Here is a 20,804-nt window from a genome sequence, read left to right on the forward strand (position 1 = left end):
CTGGGCTCTGACTCTTTAAAGGGCACTGGCTCTTGAGAGGCTGTAGGGCATCTTTCTGCTGATTATTTGTCAGCATGCTGCCTCTGAACATGGGGGTTCTACCTGGCTATTGTTTGCCAAAAGTTATTGATTAGACATCTTGTCTATGGATTTGTCTAACTCCCTTCGGAAGCCACCTAAGTCTGTGTCCGTCACACCTTGCGACACCTAGTTCCTCTATAAATTGCTTGTTGCATGAAGCGATTTATTTTGCCTTCCCTGAATTTACCTGGTCTGTAGGTTTTCATTAGGTAACCTCCAAGTGCTAGTATTATAGCGAAAAACAGCCTCTGTGGCCACTGTCTTCTGGTTTTGTAGGGAAAACATGCCGTGGTGCTCACAAACTACTAGATAATTCGGAGCATTTTTTACAAGAGGAGGTAAGTTTAGATGAAACTGTAGGTGGTTTATCTTAACCAGGCTTAGTGGTTACATTAGAGGGAGTGGATGGCACTTTGCTCTAAACCACTGAGCTTCTTGGGCTTGATGATTGGAAAGTCAGTGGTTCAAATCCCCGCAACAGGGCGAGCTCCTGTTGCTCTGTCCCAGCTTCTGCCAACCTAGCAGTTCGAAAGCACATCAGTGCAAGTAGATAAATAGGTACCACTGTGGTGGGAAGGTAAACGGCATTTCTGTGCACTCTGGCTTCTGTCACAGAGTCCTGTTGCACCAGAATTGGTTTAGTCATGCTGGCCGCATGACGTGGAAAGCTGTCTGTGGACAAACACCAGCTCCCTTGGCCTGAAGCAAGATGAGCACTGCATCCCATAGCTGCCTTTGACTGGACTTAAGCATCCAGAAGTCCTTTACCTTTTTTCTTTTTCTTTTAACCTTTAATGGTTACATTAGTCCCATCTTTACTGCAGTTCTGCTAATTGACATCAGGGCCTGGGTGGGAGCCCAGATCAGTGTTAACCAGGCATAGGCAAACTCGGCCCTCCAGATGTTTTGGGACTACAACTCCCATGATCCCTAGCTAACAGGACCAGTGGTCAGGGATGATGGGAATTGTAGTCCCAAAACATCTGCTAGGTTGGCAGGAGCAGGGACCGAGCAACGAGAGCTCACCCCATCGCGGGGATTCGAACCGCCGACCTTCTGATCAGCAAGCCCTAGGCTCTGTGGTTTAACCCACATGTCTGGGTAAGCTTGCCTAAACAGAAATGCTTTTAGCAGGCACTGAAAAGAGTATAGTGGAAGTCTATGCTTGATGTAAATAGGCAGGGAGTTCCAAACTGCAGGTGCTGCCACACTAAAAGATTGATTTCCTACAAATGCAGAATGAGTGTTACGTGGCACCTGCCTGCTCTGCAGAATGGAGCAGTCGGACAGGCCTTCATGGAGTAAGGTGATTTTTTAAGGTAAACTGGTCCCAGGTTAATGGGAACTTGGTAGTTCTGGGTGCACCTGGACCTCCTTAGTTCCTGTAAAACATTTCACAGAGTCTTTGGGGAAGCAACACTGACCCACTGGCTGGGTAGTCTGTCTGCACTCCAGAAAGCAAGCCAAAAAGGGCCCTTCCTTCTTCCATGCCTTCAGACACCAAGCTGAAGCCACGTGTGCAGATACAAGCCTGGCTATGTCTACCCCTCTGTGTCTGAATTCCCATCCTTCCTCTGACATCACCTCCATTTGCAACCAGGTGGAGTTGTTTGTGCGTCACATAAACCTCTCAACAGCAGCTTACTACATGCACAAGAGCTGAGTCACCAGACGGACTCAGACCACAGAGGTCCATCAGCAGACCTTCTCGGAGGTCCAGAGAGGCCTGTGCCACTTCCAGCTTTCAATGCCCCTGGCCATTTAAAAAAAAAAAAAAAAGGATTGATGACTCACGGGGGTGGGGGGAAGAATGCATGTCTCTTACTAAATCACAAGTATACTTTGCTGAAATTTGGAGCTTTAAGCTGAAAGAGTGCATCACGTTTGGGCTGATGTGTATAAATATATAACAAATGTCTGAACTTGTGACTCTGGCCCAAAGGCCCTCCTGGCTCTCCCTACCTCACTCCCACCTCCTCTAATTGGCACCTGGATCTAGAACAGGATGAAGGCCTGACCCAACAGGTGGTTCTTGGTTTCTTGTATAAACATGTGGGTTTTCACATGTGAAACTGGGTAGAAGTCTCCCTCCTTCCTCCCTTCCCTCGTGTCAAAAGTAAGATTCGCTGGGTTGGTAGCAGAGGGAGTTTTGTATTGGAGCTGTTTGCTCCACACACAGCTATCCCTTTTGACTTTGTTGCATCATCATTTGTGCCAAGTTACTTTGTGTGTGTGTGTGTGTGTACCTAATGACACACACCATACACTACCACATTGGTTTCCAGTAAGGTTGTATGCTTGTTAGTTCAACTAAGCCTTTGGTTTATTCAGTGCTGGAATGGAGAATGTAGGACTGCTTCTGTCAGGCCACTGTAACAAGGAGGACTTCCCTCCAAGAATCCTGAGAACCATAATTCATTAAAGGTTCTGAAAGTTGTCAAGAGACTCCTATTCACCTCACCAGTTTCCCCCCCCCCTGTAAAAAAAAGGTGGGGGAACTCACCACCAAGTTGGTTGATTAGTTTATTGTGGAGCCAGTCACAGTGCCACCCCCCTCCCTGGGTAGTGGCTAAATGTAAGAAATGAATAATAAACTCAAGCAGACAATGGTTTGGATTAGAAACGGCCACAACTTACTGATTATTGATATAAGTGGATTTTTGGTTTCAGGTGTATACCCCTTGGCCCCAGACAAAAAATAATTATTATTTAATTTTTAAAAGGTAAGGGGAAAAGGTTACCTCAAGTTTAAAAATAAATAAATTTCACCTTGCAGAGGTACAATTTCAGGATAGGTCATCACACTCAGTCCCTCTTCCCAAGGAACTGTGGGAACTTCAGCTCTGTGGTGGAGATACAGCATCTCCAGTCAACTATTGGGACCCTTAATGAGCTATACTTCCCAGGATTCTTTAGGAAAACCATGACTGTGTAAGTGATACAGGAGTGTCGCAGTGGATACGACCAGCTTGCTTTTGCTTCAAATGATAAGCTTTCTATCTCATTCTCCTTTTCCACCTTCAGATGTAGAGGCCAAAATAGGTTTGAATATATGCAGTCTTAACTGGTTAGTGGGCAGATGACTAGTGAATAGGAAGACTGGAAGCTGTCTTATACTGAGTCAGACCATTGGTCCATAAAGCTCAGTATTGTCTTCATTGACTGGCAGAAGCTCTCCAGGGTTTCAGACAGGGGACATTCTCAGCCCTGCTTGTTGTTGTTTAGTCGTTTAGTCGTGTCCGACTCTTCATGGCCCCCTGGACCACAGCACACCGAGCACTCCTGTTTTCCACTGCCCCCCGCAGTTTGGTCAAACTCATGCTGGTAGCTTCGAGAACACTGTCCAACCATCTCGTCCTCTGTCGTCCCCTTCTCCTTGTGCCCTCCATCTTTCCCACCATCAGGGTCTTTCCCAGGGAGTCTTCTCTTCTCATGAGGTGGCCAAAGTATTGGAGCCTCAGCTTCACGATCTGTCCTTCCAGTGAGCACTCAGGGCTGATTTCCTTCAGAATGGATAGGTTTGATCTTCTTGCAGTCGATGGGACTCTCAAGAGTCTCCTCCAGCACCATAATTCAAAAGCATCAATTCTTCTTTATGGTCCAGCTCTCACTTCCATACATCACTACTGGGGAAACCAGAGCTTTTAATATACGGACCTTTGTTGGCAAGGTGATGTCTCAGGCCTGCTAGCATCATGTAAATATATGGTAAAGGATTAAGCAGTGGTTCCGCAACACAAGCTTGGGTTATAAGTGGGTCCTGGGGCTGAAACAGTTGGGACAAGCCTGCTCTGTACTGAGCTAGAAGGAACATAATAAATTACTTTGTTCTGAAGTGGGCGTTCCAAGCCCCTTGACTGTTGCTCCACGGAATGCAGCTCTTCTTCCCCAGCAGACAGGATCTGGCCACTCTTGGCTCCTTGCAGCTCCCAAACAGCCTCCCTCACAGAAAATGATGAAGTTACCTTTGCTGCTCATGTTTCAAGTGTCTCTTCTCCTCTGAAACCAGATCGCCTCCTCCAAAGCATCCAACCTGTGCCTTGTTATTATATTCTAGAGAACAATTCAGCAGTGTGGCCAGTGAGGCAGGTTGCAGCCACCTGGATGGGATGGGAAAGGCGCAGAGATATGCTTGCATTCAAAACCATGGAAACTTGGCCTCTATCCCACAGACTTATCTGCACCTCAGAGGGGAGAGGGCGAAGGAGGTAGTACTAGGGGAGAGGGTTCTTGCTTATATAAGGGTCTTGCTTATATTTCTTGCTTATATTTTGACCTTCAGGGTCGAAAGAGGCCAAATATTCCTATTGCCATTTCAAAAGATGGATAGCAAGTTTTTTGTGTTTTGTTAGCTTACTATCAGTGTGTATTTTACTATTAGTATTTTAACAAAAGATAGATTCCGCTTAACTGCATATAAGTCCTCTAAGCAGTTTACAAAGTATATCAACATTGGAATTATCAGCAAAAAAAACAACTCGTAAGAAGAGCAGAACGAGTAAACTCAACAATTAAAAGTATGCGTTATAAGGTAAAAATACGGATTAAAATATATGTCAACTTCACATGTCTGGGGAGGCGTGCATAAACAGAAGTGTTTTTAGCAGGCGCACGAAACAAGACAGCAAAGGTACCTGCCTTATGTCAATGGTAATTGGGCAACAATCAAACCAAAAACTTAAAAGAGTGGGAAAGTATGGAAGAATATATTATAAAGCATTGTTCCCAAATCAAACCCTTGATATGTATTGACTAAATTTCACAAAGTAAAAATTCAGATAGATATGTTATTTATTGTGTGTAAATGAGATAACAAAGGTAATCAACACAACTAAAAAGAAAATAGAATAGAAGAAGCTGCAGTGTGGTTGTGGGAAGTCGGGTGAAGAAATGTGGATATTATTTGGATTTGTTTTACACTTAACATAAGTTAAAGTATAGATTGGAATATGTAATTGTATAACGAAAGAAAATCAAATAAAAAGCATCACAGGGGGGAAAATGTCAATGAGCAGAGAATTCAGAGCTTAGGATTTTTGGCTTGTTATTTTATTGGTTAATCGGGTTATTGGGGGGGGAGATGACACTTAATAATGAAATAAATTAAAATGGATAAAATTAATTAAAAGCCAAATTAAAATGATATACAACACAAAATCCCCCCCAACCCCCAACTCTCATCCAACTGTACATACAATAAAAAGAACAAGCCTTATCCCTACCACACTCCCAGCAATTAAAGGAAAACAAAGCTGGGAGACCTTTGACCCCCCTCAATGCTGATGGACTCCAGTTCTTATCAGCCCCAAGTTTTAGAGTTGATGGGAGTTATAGGTCAGAGTGTCCCCAGCCTTTGTGTGTGTGTGTTTTGAGTTGGCATCTGTCTGTCTCAGGAGACAATGGAGGAGGGCATCTTTGGGGATGAAGTCAAACTGTTGGAGAGTTGCAGTGCCTGCTGTGGCTGTAGAGACCAAAATGGGAGAGACATGTTCTGTTGCAGCTGGGGCAGGTGAAAGTGGTTGGTTGTGCTGCGGCAGATGCATCATGGCATTTCTTCTCTCTGCTGTCCTCCCTGTGGTCATTTCTCCTCTGGTCACTGCTGTGGATTGATTGATTGTCTCCAGGCACTGTGGTAATCTGCAAGGAATTCCCACTATAACTATTGAGGCTGTGTACACACCACACATTAAAACAGGTTCCTGGGAACTGTAGTTTAGGGTTACTGGGAATTGTAGCTCTGGCATGTTCAGTCTTTTTAAACAATCTTTAAAACCCCTCCTTTCCTGATCTTGCTGGCTGGTGAAATCTGTGCAAGTACAGTGGTACCTCAGGTTAAGTACTTAATTCGTTCCGGAGGTCCGTTCTTAAGCTGAAACTGTTCTTAACCTGAAGCACCACTTTAGCTAATGGGGCCTCCTGCTGCTGCCGCGCCGCAGGAGCACGGTTTCTGTTCTCATCCTGAAGCAAAGTTCTTAACCTGAAGCACTATTTCTGGGTTAGCGGAGTCTGTAACCTGAAGCGTATGTAACCTGAGGTACCACTGTATCTCAATTACCTCAACGATAAATTAGTGTGTAACTTGACGAAAAACCGACAAATCATCCTTCAAAATATTTGTTGCTTTTATTGTCTGTGCCTGGAGCAGAGGGAGGAGCTCGACTGGAAAATCTTGCTCTAAGCCTTGCTTACACTGGCACACCATCAATATATACTGCTCAGTTTTCTTTTCTTTCTAAATGAAAGCTCCATATGGCTTTCTGCAGAAATAAGGCATGACGCTCTCCAATAAGTTTCCTAGCTATCTCTCCACTGAGTTCACTGCTCCCACCTAACCCCCTGCCTGTCTCCCTCCCTGGACAAAGGGGACAATGGGAGAGGGGCATTTACAGGTGGAATCTGACCTAGCAGCCTCTAGGCATAATGACTTTCTCTCAGAGGTATTTTTAGCTGTGAACAAATTTCAGGAAAAGCTTTTGTGTGGGGAGACACTGAGCCCTTTGTTCGGGCTTCTGGGAATGAAGTAAGCCCTGAATGGCTTCTAGAGTTTTATACACTGAACTCCTGTCTGCCATGATCAAGACTTTTTTTTATTTTTAATGGGGCAGAAATGGCATTTTGAGCAAATCTTGAAGGAAAAAAGGGCTGTTTCTCTGATCAAGACTTCTTGGACCAAGGTAACTTGAGGAGAGTCAAGGTGACTTGGGAAGAGTAGTAGTATCTGCTGGAGTTTTTAACTTTTGTCTGAGGCCTTGGGGATGAAGTCACCCCTCCAGCCTTTGTGCTTGATGCCCTTAGCTGGAGATGCCAGGGGGTTGACAGTGGTGCTTTATGCATGCAATGCCAGGGGCTTTTACCCACTGAGCTATGGGCTTCTTTACAGTCATACCTCAGGTTACAGATGCTTCAGGTTGTGTTTTTTCGGGATGCGGACCGCCGAAACCCGAAAGTACTGGAACGGGTTACGGCTGTCGCGCATGCGCAGAAGCTCTAAATCACTCTTTGCACATGCACATATGCGCCGAATCACAACCCGCACATGCGCAGACGTGCCACTGCGGGTTGTGAATGTGCATCCCGCACAGATCACGTTTGCAACCTGAGCGTCCACTGTACATGGATCCAGCAGTACCTGCTGCTTGCTCACATTACCCTTTTACAACAACCCTCTAGGGTAGGTCATTGTCATTATCTCCCCCCCCCCATCACACAGACAAGAAGCTGAAAGTGGCTTTGTTGCAGACTTCCTAGAGAGGACACATCAGGAGTGTAGTTCAAACCTCAGCCTCTGAGAACAACACCAACCTAGTATTGCTGTTGGCGTCTAGCACAGCACACTTTAGAATGTGTGAAGAACTTGGCAGACCTTCATTCATCTTTGCAACAACCCTCTTGTAAGGCAAGCTTGCATTCCCCTGTACTGTGTGCAAACCTTGGCCCATCACCCCAAGCCATCTCTCAAATGCATCACTCCCTGGGCTCATCCAAACTTCCACTTGTCCTATGATTTCCAGGCATGAGCCTGAGTGGTTTTTCATTCTGCTGCTTTTAAACCCACTGATTAACACTGAATCAGAACAAACATAAATGCACAGAAAACCCGACTGATGTTTGGGGACGAGAAGAATTGTGGATGAGCCCTCTGTCTGCTTAACTCTCCTTGACTGTGAAGTTGCCTAAAGTCACTAACCAACAAGTCTCTTTTTGTTAACAACTCTCAGTGTTTGAGAGCTGCTGCTTCATGTATTGTGAGTGCTGTCAATTGCATCTTTTCCTCTTCCCCCTCTGGGGTGGGGATTAGGCTTTTGTTTGCTCTGTAAACAGAATTACACAGTAGACTGTAGACACCAAGTTTTATTCTTTTCTCTCAACAATCAAGGGAAATATTTTGTTGGGGAGGGGAGAGAGAGAGAGAGATTTTGCTGGGTTCAGTACTCAAATAATGGGTTGTGGAGAGAAGGTAGTTGTCCTGCTGCAAGCATTGACCTCTGCCACAGCTAGGAGATGCTAAACTTCCTTGTGCAAGGCTCACATTAAATGCCAGAAGAGAACAAAGATACAGTGTTGGGGAGGGGAGGGAAGGGAAGCAGAGCTCTAATGTTGCTTCAGCAACAGCCAGCCTTATACTGGGCCCTATATAGGAGCAAGCAGTTCTTCTTAAGTTGTATAACTTGTGTTAAGAACTTCATTCGTTCTGGAGGTCCATTATTAACCTGAAACTGTTCTTAACCTGAAGCACCACTTTAGCTAATGGGGCCTCCCGCTGCTGCCACTGCACCACCAGAGCACAATTTCTGTTCTCATCCTGAAGCAAAGTTCTTAACCCAAGGTACTATTTCTGGATTAGCGGAGTCTGTAACCTGAAGCGTCTGTAACTTGAAGCGTATGTAACACAAGGTACCACTGTACTCTACTTTCACATAAAGGTACTTCTTCAGTTAAATAGGGGCCACCAGTGCCAGATTTATGTACAGTGGTACCTCAGGTTAAGTACTTAATTTGTTCCGGAGGTCCGTTTTTAACCTGATACTGTTATTAACCTGAAGCACCACTTTAGCCAATGGGGCCTCCTGCTGCCACCGCATCACTGGAGCACGATTTCTGTTCTCATCCTGAAGCAAAGTTCTTAACCCGAGGTAATATTTCTGGGTTAGCGGAGTCTGTAACCTGAAGCGTATGTAACCCGAGGTACCACTGTATAAGCTAAACAAGCTATAGCTTAGGGCCTCACTCTCTTGGGCCCCCCCAAAAAAGTTTAAAGGAAAAAACAAACTGGATGTAGATTTCCAAAATATAAGCTGAAAAACAAATAAAACAAAACCTACATATAGCAACAGTGTTTTCTGTAGGCTCCTGTGATGTAAGTAATGGGCCCCGCGCCTGCTAGCCTGCTCCCTAAAATATCACATTTAAAGGGCCCCATTACCTTCGGTAGCTTAGGGCCTCATTGAACCTAAATCCGGCCCTGGGGACCACCTTGTTCTAGCAGTCTTTGCTCAGCTGACAGCCTTCACATGCTTTAAAAAAATCTTAGCAGTTTATTTTTCCTTTTACAGTTGTATGGGATTTGCATTTCCCAGTGGTTACAAATTTGGAGTCATGTTGGGATACATTTAGCACAGCACTGCAGCTGTTTCCTCCACAAGTTGCACAGAGGTCAAGGGGTGGCTTCCCCTTTAAGCTGTGCTCCTCTATACACCTTTTGGAGGCGGAGTCATTGGTGCCATCAAGGAAGGCCTCTGGGCTGGATGTACAGAGTTGCACTAAGCAGAATGAGCAGGAGGGCCCCCAGACACAGCAAGGCTTCAGCTACACAGGAAACTGCCTTATACTGCATCAGGCTATTGGCACATGTAGCTCATTATTGTCTACACTGGCTGGCAGCAGCTCCTCCGGGGTTTCAGGCAGGGATCTCACCCAATCCTACTTGGAGATGCAGGGATTGAACCTCAGACCTTCTGCATGCAAAGCATGATGCTCTACCTGTGAACTATGGCTCTTCCAGCTGTGAAGTAAATGAAGCAATACGCATTACAGTGGTACCTCGGTTTACATACGCTTCAGATTACAGACGCTTCAGGATACAGACTCCGCTAACCCAGAAATAGTACCTTGGGTTAAGAACTTTGCTTCAGGATGAGAACAGAAATCGTGCAGCAGCAGCGTGGTGGCAGCTGGAAGCTCCATTAGCTAATGTGGTACCTCAGGTTAAGAACAGTTTCAGGTTGAGAACGGACCTCCAGAACGAATTACCGTATTTTTCGCTCTATAACACGCACCCGACCATAACACGCACGTAGTTTTGAGAGGAGGAAAATCCGTAGGCATGCCACCCATAGGCATTTCCTCCATAACACGCACAGACATTTCCCCTTACTTTCTAGGAGGAAAAAAGTGAGTGTTATGGTGCAAAAAATACGGTAAGTACTTAACCCGAGGTACCACTGTACTGTCTAAGGAGGGGATGGTGTGGTGTACAGGTACAGTTAATTTTTCCAAGTGTGCCAGAACTAGACAAGAGGTGACTGCACCGAGCTTAATTTATACAGGGTGAGTCTTTTAAAAGAGGCCCCATGGAACATGTGTACTCTGTATCCACAGGACCTCTTTTAAAGGACTCACCCTGTATTTGTACCTGTAGTTGAAAAGTTATTGCTGATCCCCCTAGTGGCCAGACAGGGTATAATATTTCAGCCTAGTTTGTAGGACAGAAGAGCCTGAAGCTGAGCACACTGGGGTAGCCAACGTTGTTGGATAACAGCTCCCATCCTCCCTTCATGGGATCCTTGGCCATTGGGCATCCTGTGTGGGGCTGATGGGAGTTGGAGGGATGAAAAATCCACCTATGACTGAAGGCCTTTCAGCTTCCTGCCCAGTCTCATAAAGGTAAAGGGACCCCTGACCATTAGGTCCAGTCGTGGCCGACTCTGAGGTTGCGGCGCTCATCTCGCTTTATTGGCCGAGGGAGCTGGCGTACAGCTTCCGGGTCATGTGGCCAGGATGACTAAGCCGCTTCTGGTGAACCAGAGCAGTGCACAGAAACGCCATTTACCTTCCCGCCGGAGCGGTACCTATTTATCTACTTGCACTTTGACATGCTTTCGAACTGCTAGGTTGGCAGGAGCAGGGACCGAGCAACGGGAGCTCACCCCGTCGCGGGGATTTGAACCACCAACCTTCAGATTAGCAAGCCCTAGGCTCTGTGGTTTAACCCACACCGCCACCCACGTCCCGCCCAATCTCATAGTCCCTTGCTCTACATCGAAGGCTGTGTGTGGAGTACTATATGTACCCACATGAACCACAAGGAAGGTGTTGGGGTCAGTGGGCTTCATAAGACTAGGCAGCTTCTCTGCCATATCATAAATCTTTGCACCTGGAAGACTCACACCTCCCAGGACATCCTGCTACCTCCACACACTGCTGCCTCTGCCCCCCTAAGCAGGGAGTCCCTTACCACCACCACTCGTCTCCTCCTCCTCTGAGGAACGGCAGAAATGGTTCTGTAAACTGTGCCTTCCACAGACATTTTGGTGTATTCTGAGGTTTGCAACTGCTGTCCTTGCTCCTCTGGCCCAGAATCAGTGTCCATGGTGAGGGCATGGAATCAACCTTGCAACTCCAGTAATACATGGATCCTGGCAATCTCGCATCCGCGTGTCGTGTTCCTCCAGAGGTTCGTCTCCTGCATAGGGAGATCTTCCACCTCCCTACGTGTATCACTGTTCCAGGACAGTCCACTCTGCTCTATCAAGGAATTCCTCCTCTTGGCCAGTAGCTCAGAGTGTGGTTAGTGAGCTCAAGTTGTTGTGCCTTCTCATTCAGCAAGGCAACCGAGTGTAGTTTTGCACCTTCTCGGGCAAGACTTGTGACAAACATGGCATAAATGTTGCTGGTCACTTCAGCAGCTCCCTCACCACCCATGTCTCTTGGTCCTGGGTACCCCGTGAGGCAGCACTTGGGACCTTCCCCTCAAACCACACTCACAAATGCCCCGTTTACAAGTTCATATAATAATATCACACAATAATGATATTATCATACAATCATATTTTACAGCTATATCATTAAATCATGCAATCACAAGATCACATTATCATACAGTCATAAGATCCCAATACAGTGGTACCTCGGGTTAAGAACTTCATTCGTTCTGGAGGTCCGTTCTTAACCTGAAACTGTTCTTAACCTGAGGTACCACTTTAGCTAATGGGGCCTCCCGCTGCTGTCGTCGTGCGATTTCTGTTCTCATTCTGAAGCAAAGTTCTTAACCCAGGGTACTATTTCTGGGTTAGGGGAGTCTGTAACCTGAAGCGTCTGTAACCCGAGGTACCACTGTATCTTACAATCATAATATCATACGATCATACAAGCACAACACCATATAGATACAGATACATAATCACAACATCACAAGGTCATACAATCTTTCTTCTGAAAGATGTTTGCATTTCTTCTGATATATGCAAATTGTGTGTAATTTTGTATAAAATTTGCACTTTTGCAGCCAGTTTCCCCTAATATAGTATAGGTTTTTATATTGCTTTCATCAGTATAGTATGTATTTTTATGTACACTTTCCCCAAGTATATACTCTCTTTTTTAACATACTTTTAAAAATTGGAGATCCGCCCTGCAAAATTTGGAGGGGTGTGAAATTCAAATGATAGATGCATTGGGTTCATCTGCTGCCTTTGGGAAGTGTTAATTGGGTAGAGTCACAATTAAATGGGAACGGATTCAGTTTCTCACATGTCTTCATTTGCATCCCAAGCTATGAAGATCTACAAGCAACATTTAGAGTGTACTTGTATTACTAAAGGGTATGCTGGTGACAGCATTTATCCTAATCTTTTTTTTAAATTTATTTTTAAACAGTGAAAAATACATTTATAGTTGGTGTTCTTTTTATTTTTTTAAACTGAGCTTCTTTCACCCTCGTCGTACGAAGTCAAACATTTTCATGTGAGATGTTGAAGGCCTGTGGATTATTAATTAACCTGAAGTAGCAACTAGTAAATTTCATACAGTCATACCTCATGTTACGTCCACTTCATGTTACGTTCTTTCAGGTTATGTCCCGCAGCGACCCGGAAGTACCAGGAAGGGTTACTTCCAGGTTTTGCCGCTCGCGCATGCGCAGAAGCGCTAAATTGCGCTTCATGCATGCGCACAAGCACCAAATCGCACTGCACAGATACAGCGCTTCAGGTTGTGCTCTTTTCATGTTGTGAACCGGCCTCTGGAACGGATCCCATTCGCAGCCAGAGGTACCACTGTGCTCTATGTAAGAATGTAAGAACGCAGAACATAAAAAGAGACCTACAGCTGGATGAAGCCAGGAGCCAATCTGATCCAACATTCTATTCTACAGTGTCCAACCAGATGCCTCAATGAGGAGCCCACAGGCAGGACTTGAGCCCAACAGCCCCGCTCCCCACCCCCCTTGTGATTCCCAGAATCTGCCACTCAGAGGTGGACTGTCTCCAACAGTGGAAATGAAACAGAGGCATCGTGGCCAGCAGCCTGTTCCTCCATGAATATATCTAATCCTCTTTTGAAGCCATCCAGGTTGCTGGCCAAAATTGCCTCATGTGATAGAGAGCTTTCCCTCGTAGGGACCTCGGGTGGAACTTGTTCAGCTTCTTTCTGTAGAATAAGCTTGGTTTACCTTTCAAGACAGGGACGCGGGTAGCGCTGTGGTCGAAACCACAGAGCCTAGGGCTTGCTGATTGGAAGGTTGGCAGTTTGAATCCCCACAACGGGGTGAGCTCCCATTGTTCAGTCCCAGCTCCTGCCAACCTAGCAGTTTGAAAGCACGTCAAAGTGCAAGTAGATAAGTAGGTACCACTCCGGCGGGAAGGGAAAGGGCATTTCTGTGTGCTGCTCTGGTTTGCCAGAAGTGGCTTAGTCCTGCTGGCCACATGACCCGGAAACTGTATGCCCGCTCCCTTGGCCAGTAAAGCGAGATGAGTGCCACACCCCCAGAGTCTTCCGCGACTGGACTTAACGGTCAGGGGTCCCTTTACTTTTACCTTTCAAGACATTAGCTGTAACGGCACACGTGTGACGGAATCTGTCCCATTTCTTCATTGTCTGAATAGTTGGGTGGCACTTGGGTCCTACTTACAAGTCTCCCGTAAGATGGATTTTGATTAGATTATCAACCCTAATCAAAATCTCAACCAGGAATGGAAATGTGTAGAAGAATACATGGCCAAAAGATGCTCCAACAAGAATTTGTTGATATGTATAGACTGATTTCACAAAGTTAAGCTAAGCTAAGCAGATATTTAAGATTGAATGTTTAATTATCAAGATACAAAATTACAATCTCAATAATAAAGTTGCAAAATAATAACAAGGAAGTCACTCACAGGTGGAGGGAAGGCACAGGGCAAGAAATAAGAAAGGGATAAAGGTTGGAACTTAATGAAATGTGAAAATGTGAATTTACGAATATAATGTATATGTATCAATATGTAAAGATCTCATATATGTAAAGGTAAAGGGTAAAGGGATCCCTGACCATTAGGTCCAGTCATGGCCGACTCTGGGGTTGTGGCGCTCATCTCGCTTTACTGGCCGAGGGAGCCGGCGTACAGCTTCCGGGTCATGTGGCCAGCGTGACTAAGCCACTCCTGACGAACCAGAGCAGCGCATGGAAATGCCGTTTACCTTCCCGCCGGAGTGGTACCTATTTATCTACTTGCACTTCGTGCTTTCGAACTGCTAGGTTGGCAGGAGCAGGGACCGAGGAACAGGAGTTCACCCCTTCACAGGGATTCGAACCACCGAACTTCTGATCAGCAAGCCCTAGGCTCTGTGGTTTAACCCACAGCGCCACCCGTGTCCCATCTCATATATGTATTGCAACATTAATATATATTAAAAAGTCTCCGGTAAGATGGGGCATCTGGTTGGCCACTGTGAGATCAGGATGCTGGACTAGATGGGCCTTTGGCCTCATCCAGCCGCAGGGTTCTTTTTACATACTACCCCCCCACCCTCTCTGAATAACACTTCCTGGGATTGCAAGTGCAGAGAGTGCTCAGGTCCTGCCTCTGGGCGTCCCACAGGCATCTGGTTTGTCAAGGTGAGAACAGAATGCTGTACAGTGGTGCCCCACAAGACAAATGCCTCGCCAGATGGAAAACTCGCTAGACGAAAGGGTTTTCCGTTTTGGAGGTGCTTCGCAAAACGAATTACCTATGGGCTTGCTTCGCAAGACGAAAATGTCTTGAGAGTTCCTGCTGGTTTTTTCCCCTCCCCCCCCTTTTTCTAAGCTGCTAAGCCGCTTATCAGCTGATCCGATCAGCAGATAAGCCGCTAAAAGCCGCTAATAGCGCTAATCCGCTAATCCGTCAATGGGCTTGCTTCGCAAGACGAAAAAACCGCTAGACGAAGAGAATCACAGAACGGATTCTTTTCGTCTTGCGAGGCACCACTGTACTAGATGGGGCACTAGCCTGACCCATTCTCTTCTTTCGTTCTCTCTCCACTGTTGGAGGCAGTATATGCCTCTGGATAGAGGCTGCTAGGAATTACTAGTGGAGAAAGGGTGTTTGCATTCAGGCCCTCCTTTTGAGCCTCTCACTGAGGCCACCTGGCTGGCCACTGTGAGGCCAGGATGTGGGTCTAGATGGGCATGTGGCCTGTTTCTTCTTAAGTCCTCTTTTACAGTCCCTGCTGGCTTCTTCTTTTACCTACACTTATTCTGTGTTTATATTTTGCAGGGGTCCTGGCAGCTGGGGAGCACACATTCCCTTTCCAGTTCCTGCTTCCAGGTACAGTGAATTTATTCTTTTGCTCTCTTGTTCCCATTGATTTCCAGGACTGCGACTGAACAGTGACTTCAGACTTCCTATAACCTCGATTTTAACGTCCTGTGAGCACAATCACAAGGTTGCCTGGGGTGTCATGCAAGTGCTTAACTGCTGTCAGATATTGCTATTATTATTGGTAATTTTATTTGGATCTCTTACCTGCCTTTCACCCTAACTTACCATGGCAGGCTGCAATGATTTAAAATACGCTGTTAAAACAGCTTACAACTCAGTTAAAAATCATAGGAGTGTGGTGGGTCTCAGTTGCATCAGCGGACAGAAAAGGGAGGTTTATTTTCAGCAAACGACAAAAACTATGCAACAAAGGTGTCAGATGAACTCCAAAACCTGTGCAAGAGCTAGCCATGGTTTTGTGTCAAGTGAATGAATGTGAATGAGGTGCTGTTCTAACAACCACAGTCTGCTTTCAGCCAGCCCCCACCTGTCCACCTTGCTGCTTACTGTTCAGTCCAGGGGCTTTTACTAGCTGTCAGATTCCGCCACTGCCTCCTCCATCTCGATGTTGCCTTTGTAGAGAGAGGAGGAGGAGGAGGAAGAGGATGGGGACGGAACTAGAATGGGTTGGCTCTTCCTCCCCTTTGGCTGCACCTCTTGTTGGGCTCCCTGTCTTATTTATTTGTTTATTCATTAAATATACCGTATTTTTTTGCTCTATAAGACTCACTTTTCCCCTCCTAAAAAGTAAAGGGAAATGTGTGTGCGTCTTATGGAGCAAATGCAGGCTGCGCAGCTATCCCAGAAGCTAGAACAGCAAGAGGGATTGCTGCTTTCACTGCGCAGCGATCCCTCTTGCTGTTCTGGCTTCAGAGATTCAGAATATTTTTGTTCTTGTTTTCCTCCTCCAAAAACTAAGTGTGTCTTGTGGTCTGGTGCGTCTTATAGAGCGAAAAATACGGCATGTACAATCCTTCATCTGAGTTCACATGGTCATAAGTCACTATGGGCTCATACACACTAATTGTTCACTGTGCTTTTTAGGCACAGGTCTGTGCTTTTCCAGTCTGTGTCATAGCATTTCTATTTTAATTTTTTCCTCCTCAGCCGCTTTCCTCATGGAAACCTACTCTTTAAGGCACTTGGCAACTTGCAGAAAAGCCCAAATTGTCATTTGTTCCAATTCGGCATTAAAGATCAGGTTTTCTTGGTGAAAGTGGTGGGGTTGGGGGAAAGTACTCTAGCACTGTCCAGGAAAGTGCGGGTCTGTTGCCTAGAAAGCATGGGGCAAAATTTAAATGTGAATGAGCCCTACAGCTGAATATGTGGAACAGAAGCTGATCTGCTGTGCTCCCCCCCCCACACACAATTAGCACTCATCAGGGTCTTCAGGTTCAAATCATGCCTTCCATTCTCTCTCTTAATTTTTAAAATTGGTTGTTTCTATATAAAACCGTGAAACATTAAACAAGAACGTTATTCCCCTCCCCAAAAATCCCCTACTTATTCATCATATTTTTTGTTTGTTTGTTTTAATTGAATGGCTGAACTTTGACTTTGTGTGTGTGCATAAGACCATCTTCTCTGTCATGAAGTTCACTGGGTGGACTTTCGGCTGGTCACACCTTTCCTGCCTAGCCAAGTTGCAGAGTTGTTAAGCTGGTGTCCATGGGGCTGTTTCCAGTTTGTCTTGAGGGTTTGTTTGTTTGTTTGTTTAAAGGAAGCCTGGGATATAAAGAATAAACAGTTAACTAAAATAACTAGGAACTTCTAAATCAGGTTTGAAAAAGAGAGTTTAAAAATGCTTAGAAAGAGGGGCTGCTGGCTGACGCAGAACCCCACATATATTAAGGAAAATAGAAACATCGCCACCCGACCCCACCCCCACTCACCTTTCCCCCCTCCACCCCTTTCCCCCATTTCCTTCCCAATGTCTCAACAAATGAAACTGATTTGTAAAAAATGTTACTTGAAGAAAAAAGAGAGAGAGAGAGAGACATTGCACATGCTTTTGTAAACCAAGAAAATCTTTAATAAAAATACATTAAAAAAGAAAGAGGGGCTGTTGAAGAATGTGTCTATCTGGGGCTGTTCATAGTCCATGCAAACACCAAATTAAAAACAGACTTTGATGCAAAGCACAGAACTGAACATTCCTAAGAATATTTACATTCTGAAATTTGATATCTATACTAATTATGGATTGTATGGATATCATCATGCCGTTTCTGGAACATCGATTTTATCTTGTCCCTTTTTAAAAAAAAAAATACTGTACCATTTTTCTACTATGTATGCTCCATATTTTATTCTGCAATGTACATTGCTTAGAGAGCTATGATTGCAGGTGATTCGTGAATATTTTAAACAAATAAAAACAATTGGCATTTGTAAGGCAGCTTACAGTATCCGCCTGCTTTTCCTTTTTTTAAAAAAGAAAGCAACAATTTTCTAGTCCTTATGACCTGCACAACATACGGCCCACTTGCAGCTCCCCCAAGGATTTTGGGTGGCCTGCAAAAAATGTAGAAGAAAGTAAAGAAGTAATGAGTGCTTTTCCATGCACCACTTGAACTGCCTTCTGCTATTGTGCCCAATGTTTTTCTTCTAGGGGGGAAAGGTGCTGGTACTGCATACCCCTGAGTACCCCCAGAATAAAAGCGCTGATTGTGCTCATCATGTAATTTGGTGGGTGGGTTGCCACTGAACATCCTCTCCCGTTTGTCACGTAACCCACAGCAACCAACCATTGCCAATCTATCTCTAGTTCGAGAGGAGTGAGAGTCATATATTTCTGCTGTGTTTTTGGTCGTTACTGGCATTGAACAGGGACCAACGCAGCTGACACCCGCTATGTGGTGAGCGGCAGCAACATGAGGGCTTCTTACCCCACCCTTGATGCCCAGCAGCCCACCAAGTTAATTTATGTTAATTGAAAATTCCCTTTTTAATAATACAGTTTATTCGCAAAACAGTTTAATCATTAATTATACCTTTACTTGGAAATTGGTCCAAAGAAGTTTAGCCTGTTTTAATTTTGGCCCCTACCTACTGCCAAGTTGTGCAGGTCTGCCTTATGGAAAGGGCCGGCTCAGTCATGAGGTGAAGTGAAGTGATTGCCTCAGGTGGCAAGATCCACCAGGGCAGCAGATCCTGATGTCAACCTTTCCCCCAACCCCCACCTTATTCCTGATGTAGATCTTCCCTCACCATTTCTTCCCTGGTGGGGAGGGAGGTGCCATTTTGGGGTCTGCCTCAGGTGCCAAAATGGCTTGGTTTAGCCATGCTTATGGTTGTAAAATGCCCCCATCACCCTCCTCCCCAAAGCCATCAGAAATCAAGAAGATGTACGGTTTTGGTTTTACTTCTAATGTTTGCAAAACGTATGCATGTCAAAACCTTTTCCTAGAGGAGAATGAGATTTTGGCAAAATATTTTTGTTGTTCTTTTCTAGTGCAAGTCATAAGAAAGTGTGTTTGCGTGGGTGTTTAAAAGGTGGGGGGGAAGTACATTATATGCCATGTCTTGACTCTTTTCTCTTTGGAAAACAGCTTCAGCTCCTACATCCTTTGAGGGCCCCTTTGGGAAGGTCTTGCACCAGGTCAAAGCTGTGATAGAGACACCACGGTTTTCCAAGGATCACAAATGCAGCAAGATATTCTATGTTCTCTGCCCGCTGAACCTGAATGACATCCCTGAGATTGAGGTAAGGGTTGGTGGGAAGGAAGGAAGGTGGTAGGCACCCCCACACCTTGCTTTTCAATCCCAAGGGATAGATCATTAAACCACTTTGGGAATTCCGTGAGGGGAATAGGAATCTCCTCGCCATCTTCATCAACCTTAAACTATAGTTCACAGGATTCTCAGAGGAGGAGCCAATGATGGTTCAAAGTGGCCTCATAGTGCTTTAAATGAATAGTGCAGGTGGGGCCTAACTCAGTGGCAGGCAGGCTGTGTTTTCCCTTCTCATCCTAGTGTCCCTTTTCTGCAGCAGCCAAACACAACGTCGATCACAAAGAAGTTCAGCTACAAGCTCGTGAAAACTGGCAACATGGTCCTGACAGCCACCACAGACCTCAAGGGCTACGTTGTAGGGCAGGTCATCCAGTTGCGGACAGACATTGAGAACAAATCAGGCCGGGACACCAGCACCATTGTAGCCAGCCTCATCCAGGTAACTGGGCTAGACTTTTGATAGTGTATTTTAGGTGCTCAGCTTTGCTTGAGGGGCACTTGTTCATTTTTCGTTCCCTTGCTGCAAATGCAATCTTAGGAACATAGGAAGCTGTCTTTATGAAGAATTAGGATTAGCTGTTGATGAATCCAAGGCAAAACTATAGGGTTGTATTCAACTGAGTTCTCCTCAGAATAATAGGCCCATTTTGGAGTACTTGGGGTAGGTCTGGATGTTGTTGTTTAGTCGTGTCTGACTCTTCGTGACCCCATGGACCAGAGCAGGCCAGGCACTCCTGTCTCCCACTGCCTCCCACAGTTTGGTCAAACTCATGCCGGTAGCTTCGAGAACACTGTTGTCCCCTTCTCCTTGTGCCCTCCATCTTTCCCAACATCAAGGTCTTTTCCAGGGAGTCTTCTGTTCTCATGAGGTAGCCAAAGTATTGGAGCCTCAGGTTCAGGATCTGTCCTTCCAGTGAGCACTCAGGGCTGATTTCCTTCAGAATGGATAGGTTTGATCTTCTTGCAGTCCATGGGACTCTCAAGAGTCTCCTCCAGCACCATAATTCAAAAGCATCAATTGTTTGGCGATCAGCCTTCTTTATGGTCTGGATACAACCCCTTATTTTCCCCTTCTCTTCTCCCCAACCCAGAAAGTTGCCTACAAATCCAAGCGGTGGATCTATGACCTGAGGACCATAGCGGAAGTGGAGGGTTCTCCCGTGAAGGCCTGGAAGCATGCAGAATGGAGAGAGCAGATTCTCGTCCCAGCGCTGCCTCAGTCCATCCTGCAAGGCTGCAGCCTCATCCATATTGACTACTACATCCAGGTAAGGTCCAAGTTCTGCTGAAGACTATGAGCACAGGTTGTGGGCTAAAAATATAGCAGAGGCAGCAGGGGGCCTTTTTCAGCCCGAGGGCCACATTTCCTCCTGGGCAGCCTCTGGAGGGCCAGAAGCAAAATGGGCGAGGTAACAGGGAAACAGGTGTATCAGGCAGCACATATATTTTGTAAATAATAAAAAACACCTTCCAGGCACCAACATCCCTAGGGAGGGATGAAATGTAGACCTGAGGGCTAGACAGAGAGGTCTGGAGAGCCATATTCAGCCACTGGGACTGATACGTCCGCTCCCCTGATGTATGGGTCCTTGGTCTGACCCCACAGGACTGCTCCTTATAGAGTCATAGAGTTGGAAGGGCTCTAAGGGCCGTCCTGTCCAAACCCCTGCAATGTCCTCATGCTTGTGTCATATTGTTGTCTCCCTGCCC

The 20,804-nt window shown here is 45.7% G+C and overlaps 1 protein-coding gene across 2 annotated transcripts in view; it reads left to right on the forward strand.

Moving 5' to 3' along the window:
- ARRDC1 (arrestin domain containing 1) overlaps positions 1 to 20,804 on the forward strand; it is a 53,532-nt gene that overhangs the window by 29,939 nt on the left and 2,789 nt on the right. The window contains exons 3-6 of one of the 2 annotated variants that reach the window (XM_083485978.1): positions 15,315 to 15,365; positions 18,911 to 19,065; positions 19,354 to 19,533; positions 20,186 to 20,362. In XM_083485978.1, the coding sequence (XP_083342104.1) occupies positions 15,315 to 15,365; positions 18,911 to 19,065; positions 19,354 to 19,533; positions 20,186 to 20,362 (563 nt within the window). Of the gene's footprint in view, positions 1 to 15,314; positions 15,366 to 18,910; positions 19,066 to 19,350; positions 19,534 to 20,185; positions 20,363 to 20,804 lie in introns of both variants that reach the window. The other variant, XM_083485977.1, reaches the window with a different exon arrangement.

The sequence above is a fragment of the Podarcis liolepis genome (genome assembly GCF_965112155.1).
Source record: "Podarcis liolepis genome assembly, chromosome: Z".
Classification (NCBI taxonomy): Eukaryota; Metazoa; Chordata; class Lepidosauria; order Squamata; family Lacertidae; genus Podarcis; species Podarcis liolepis.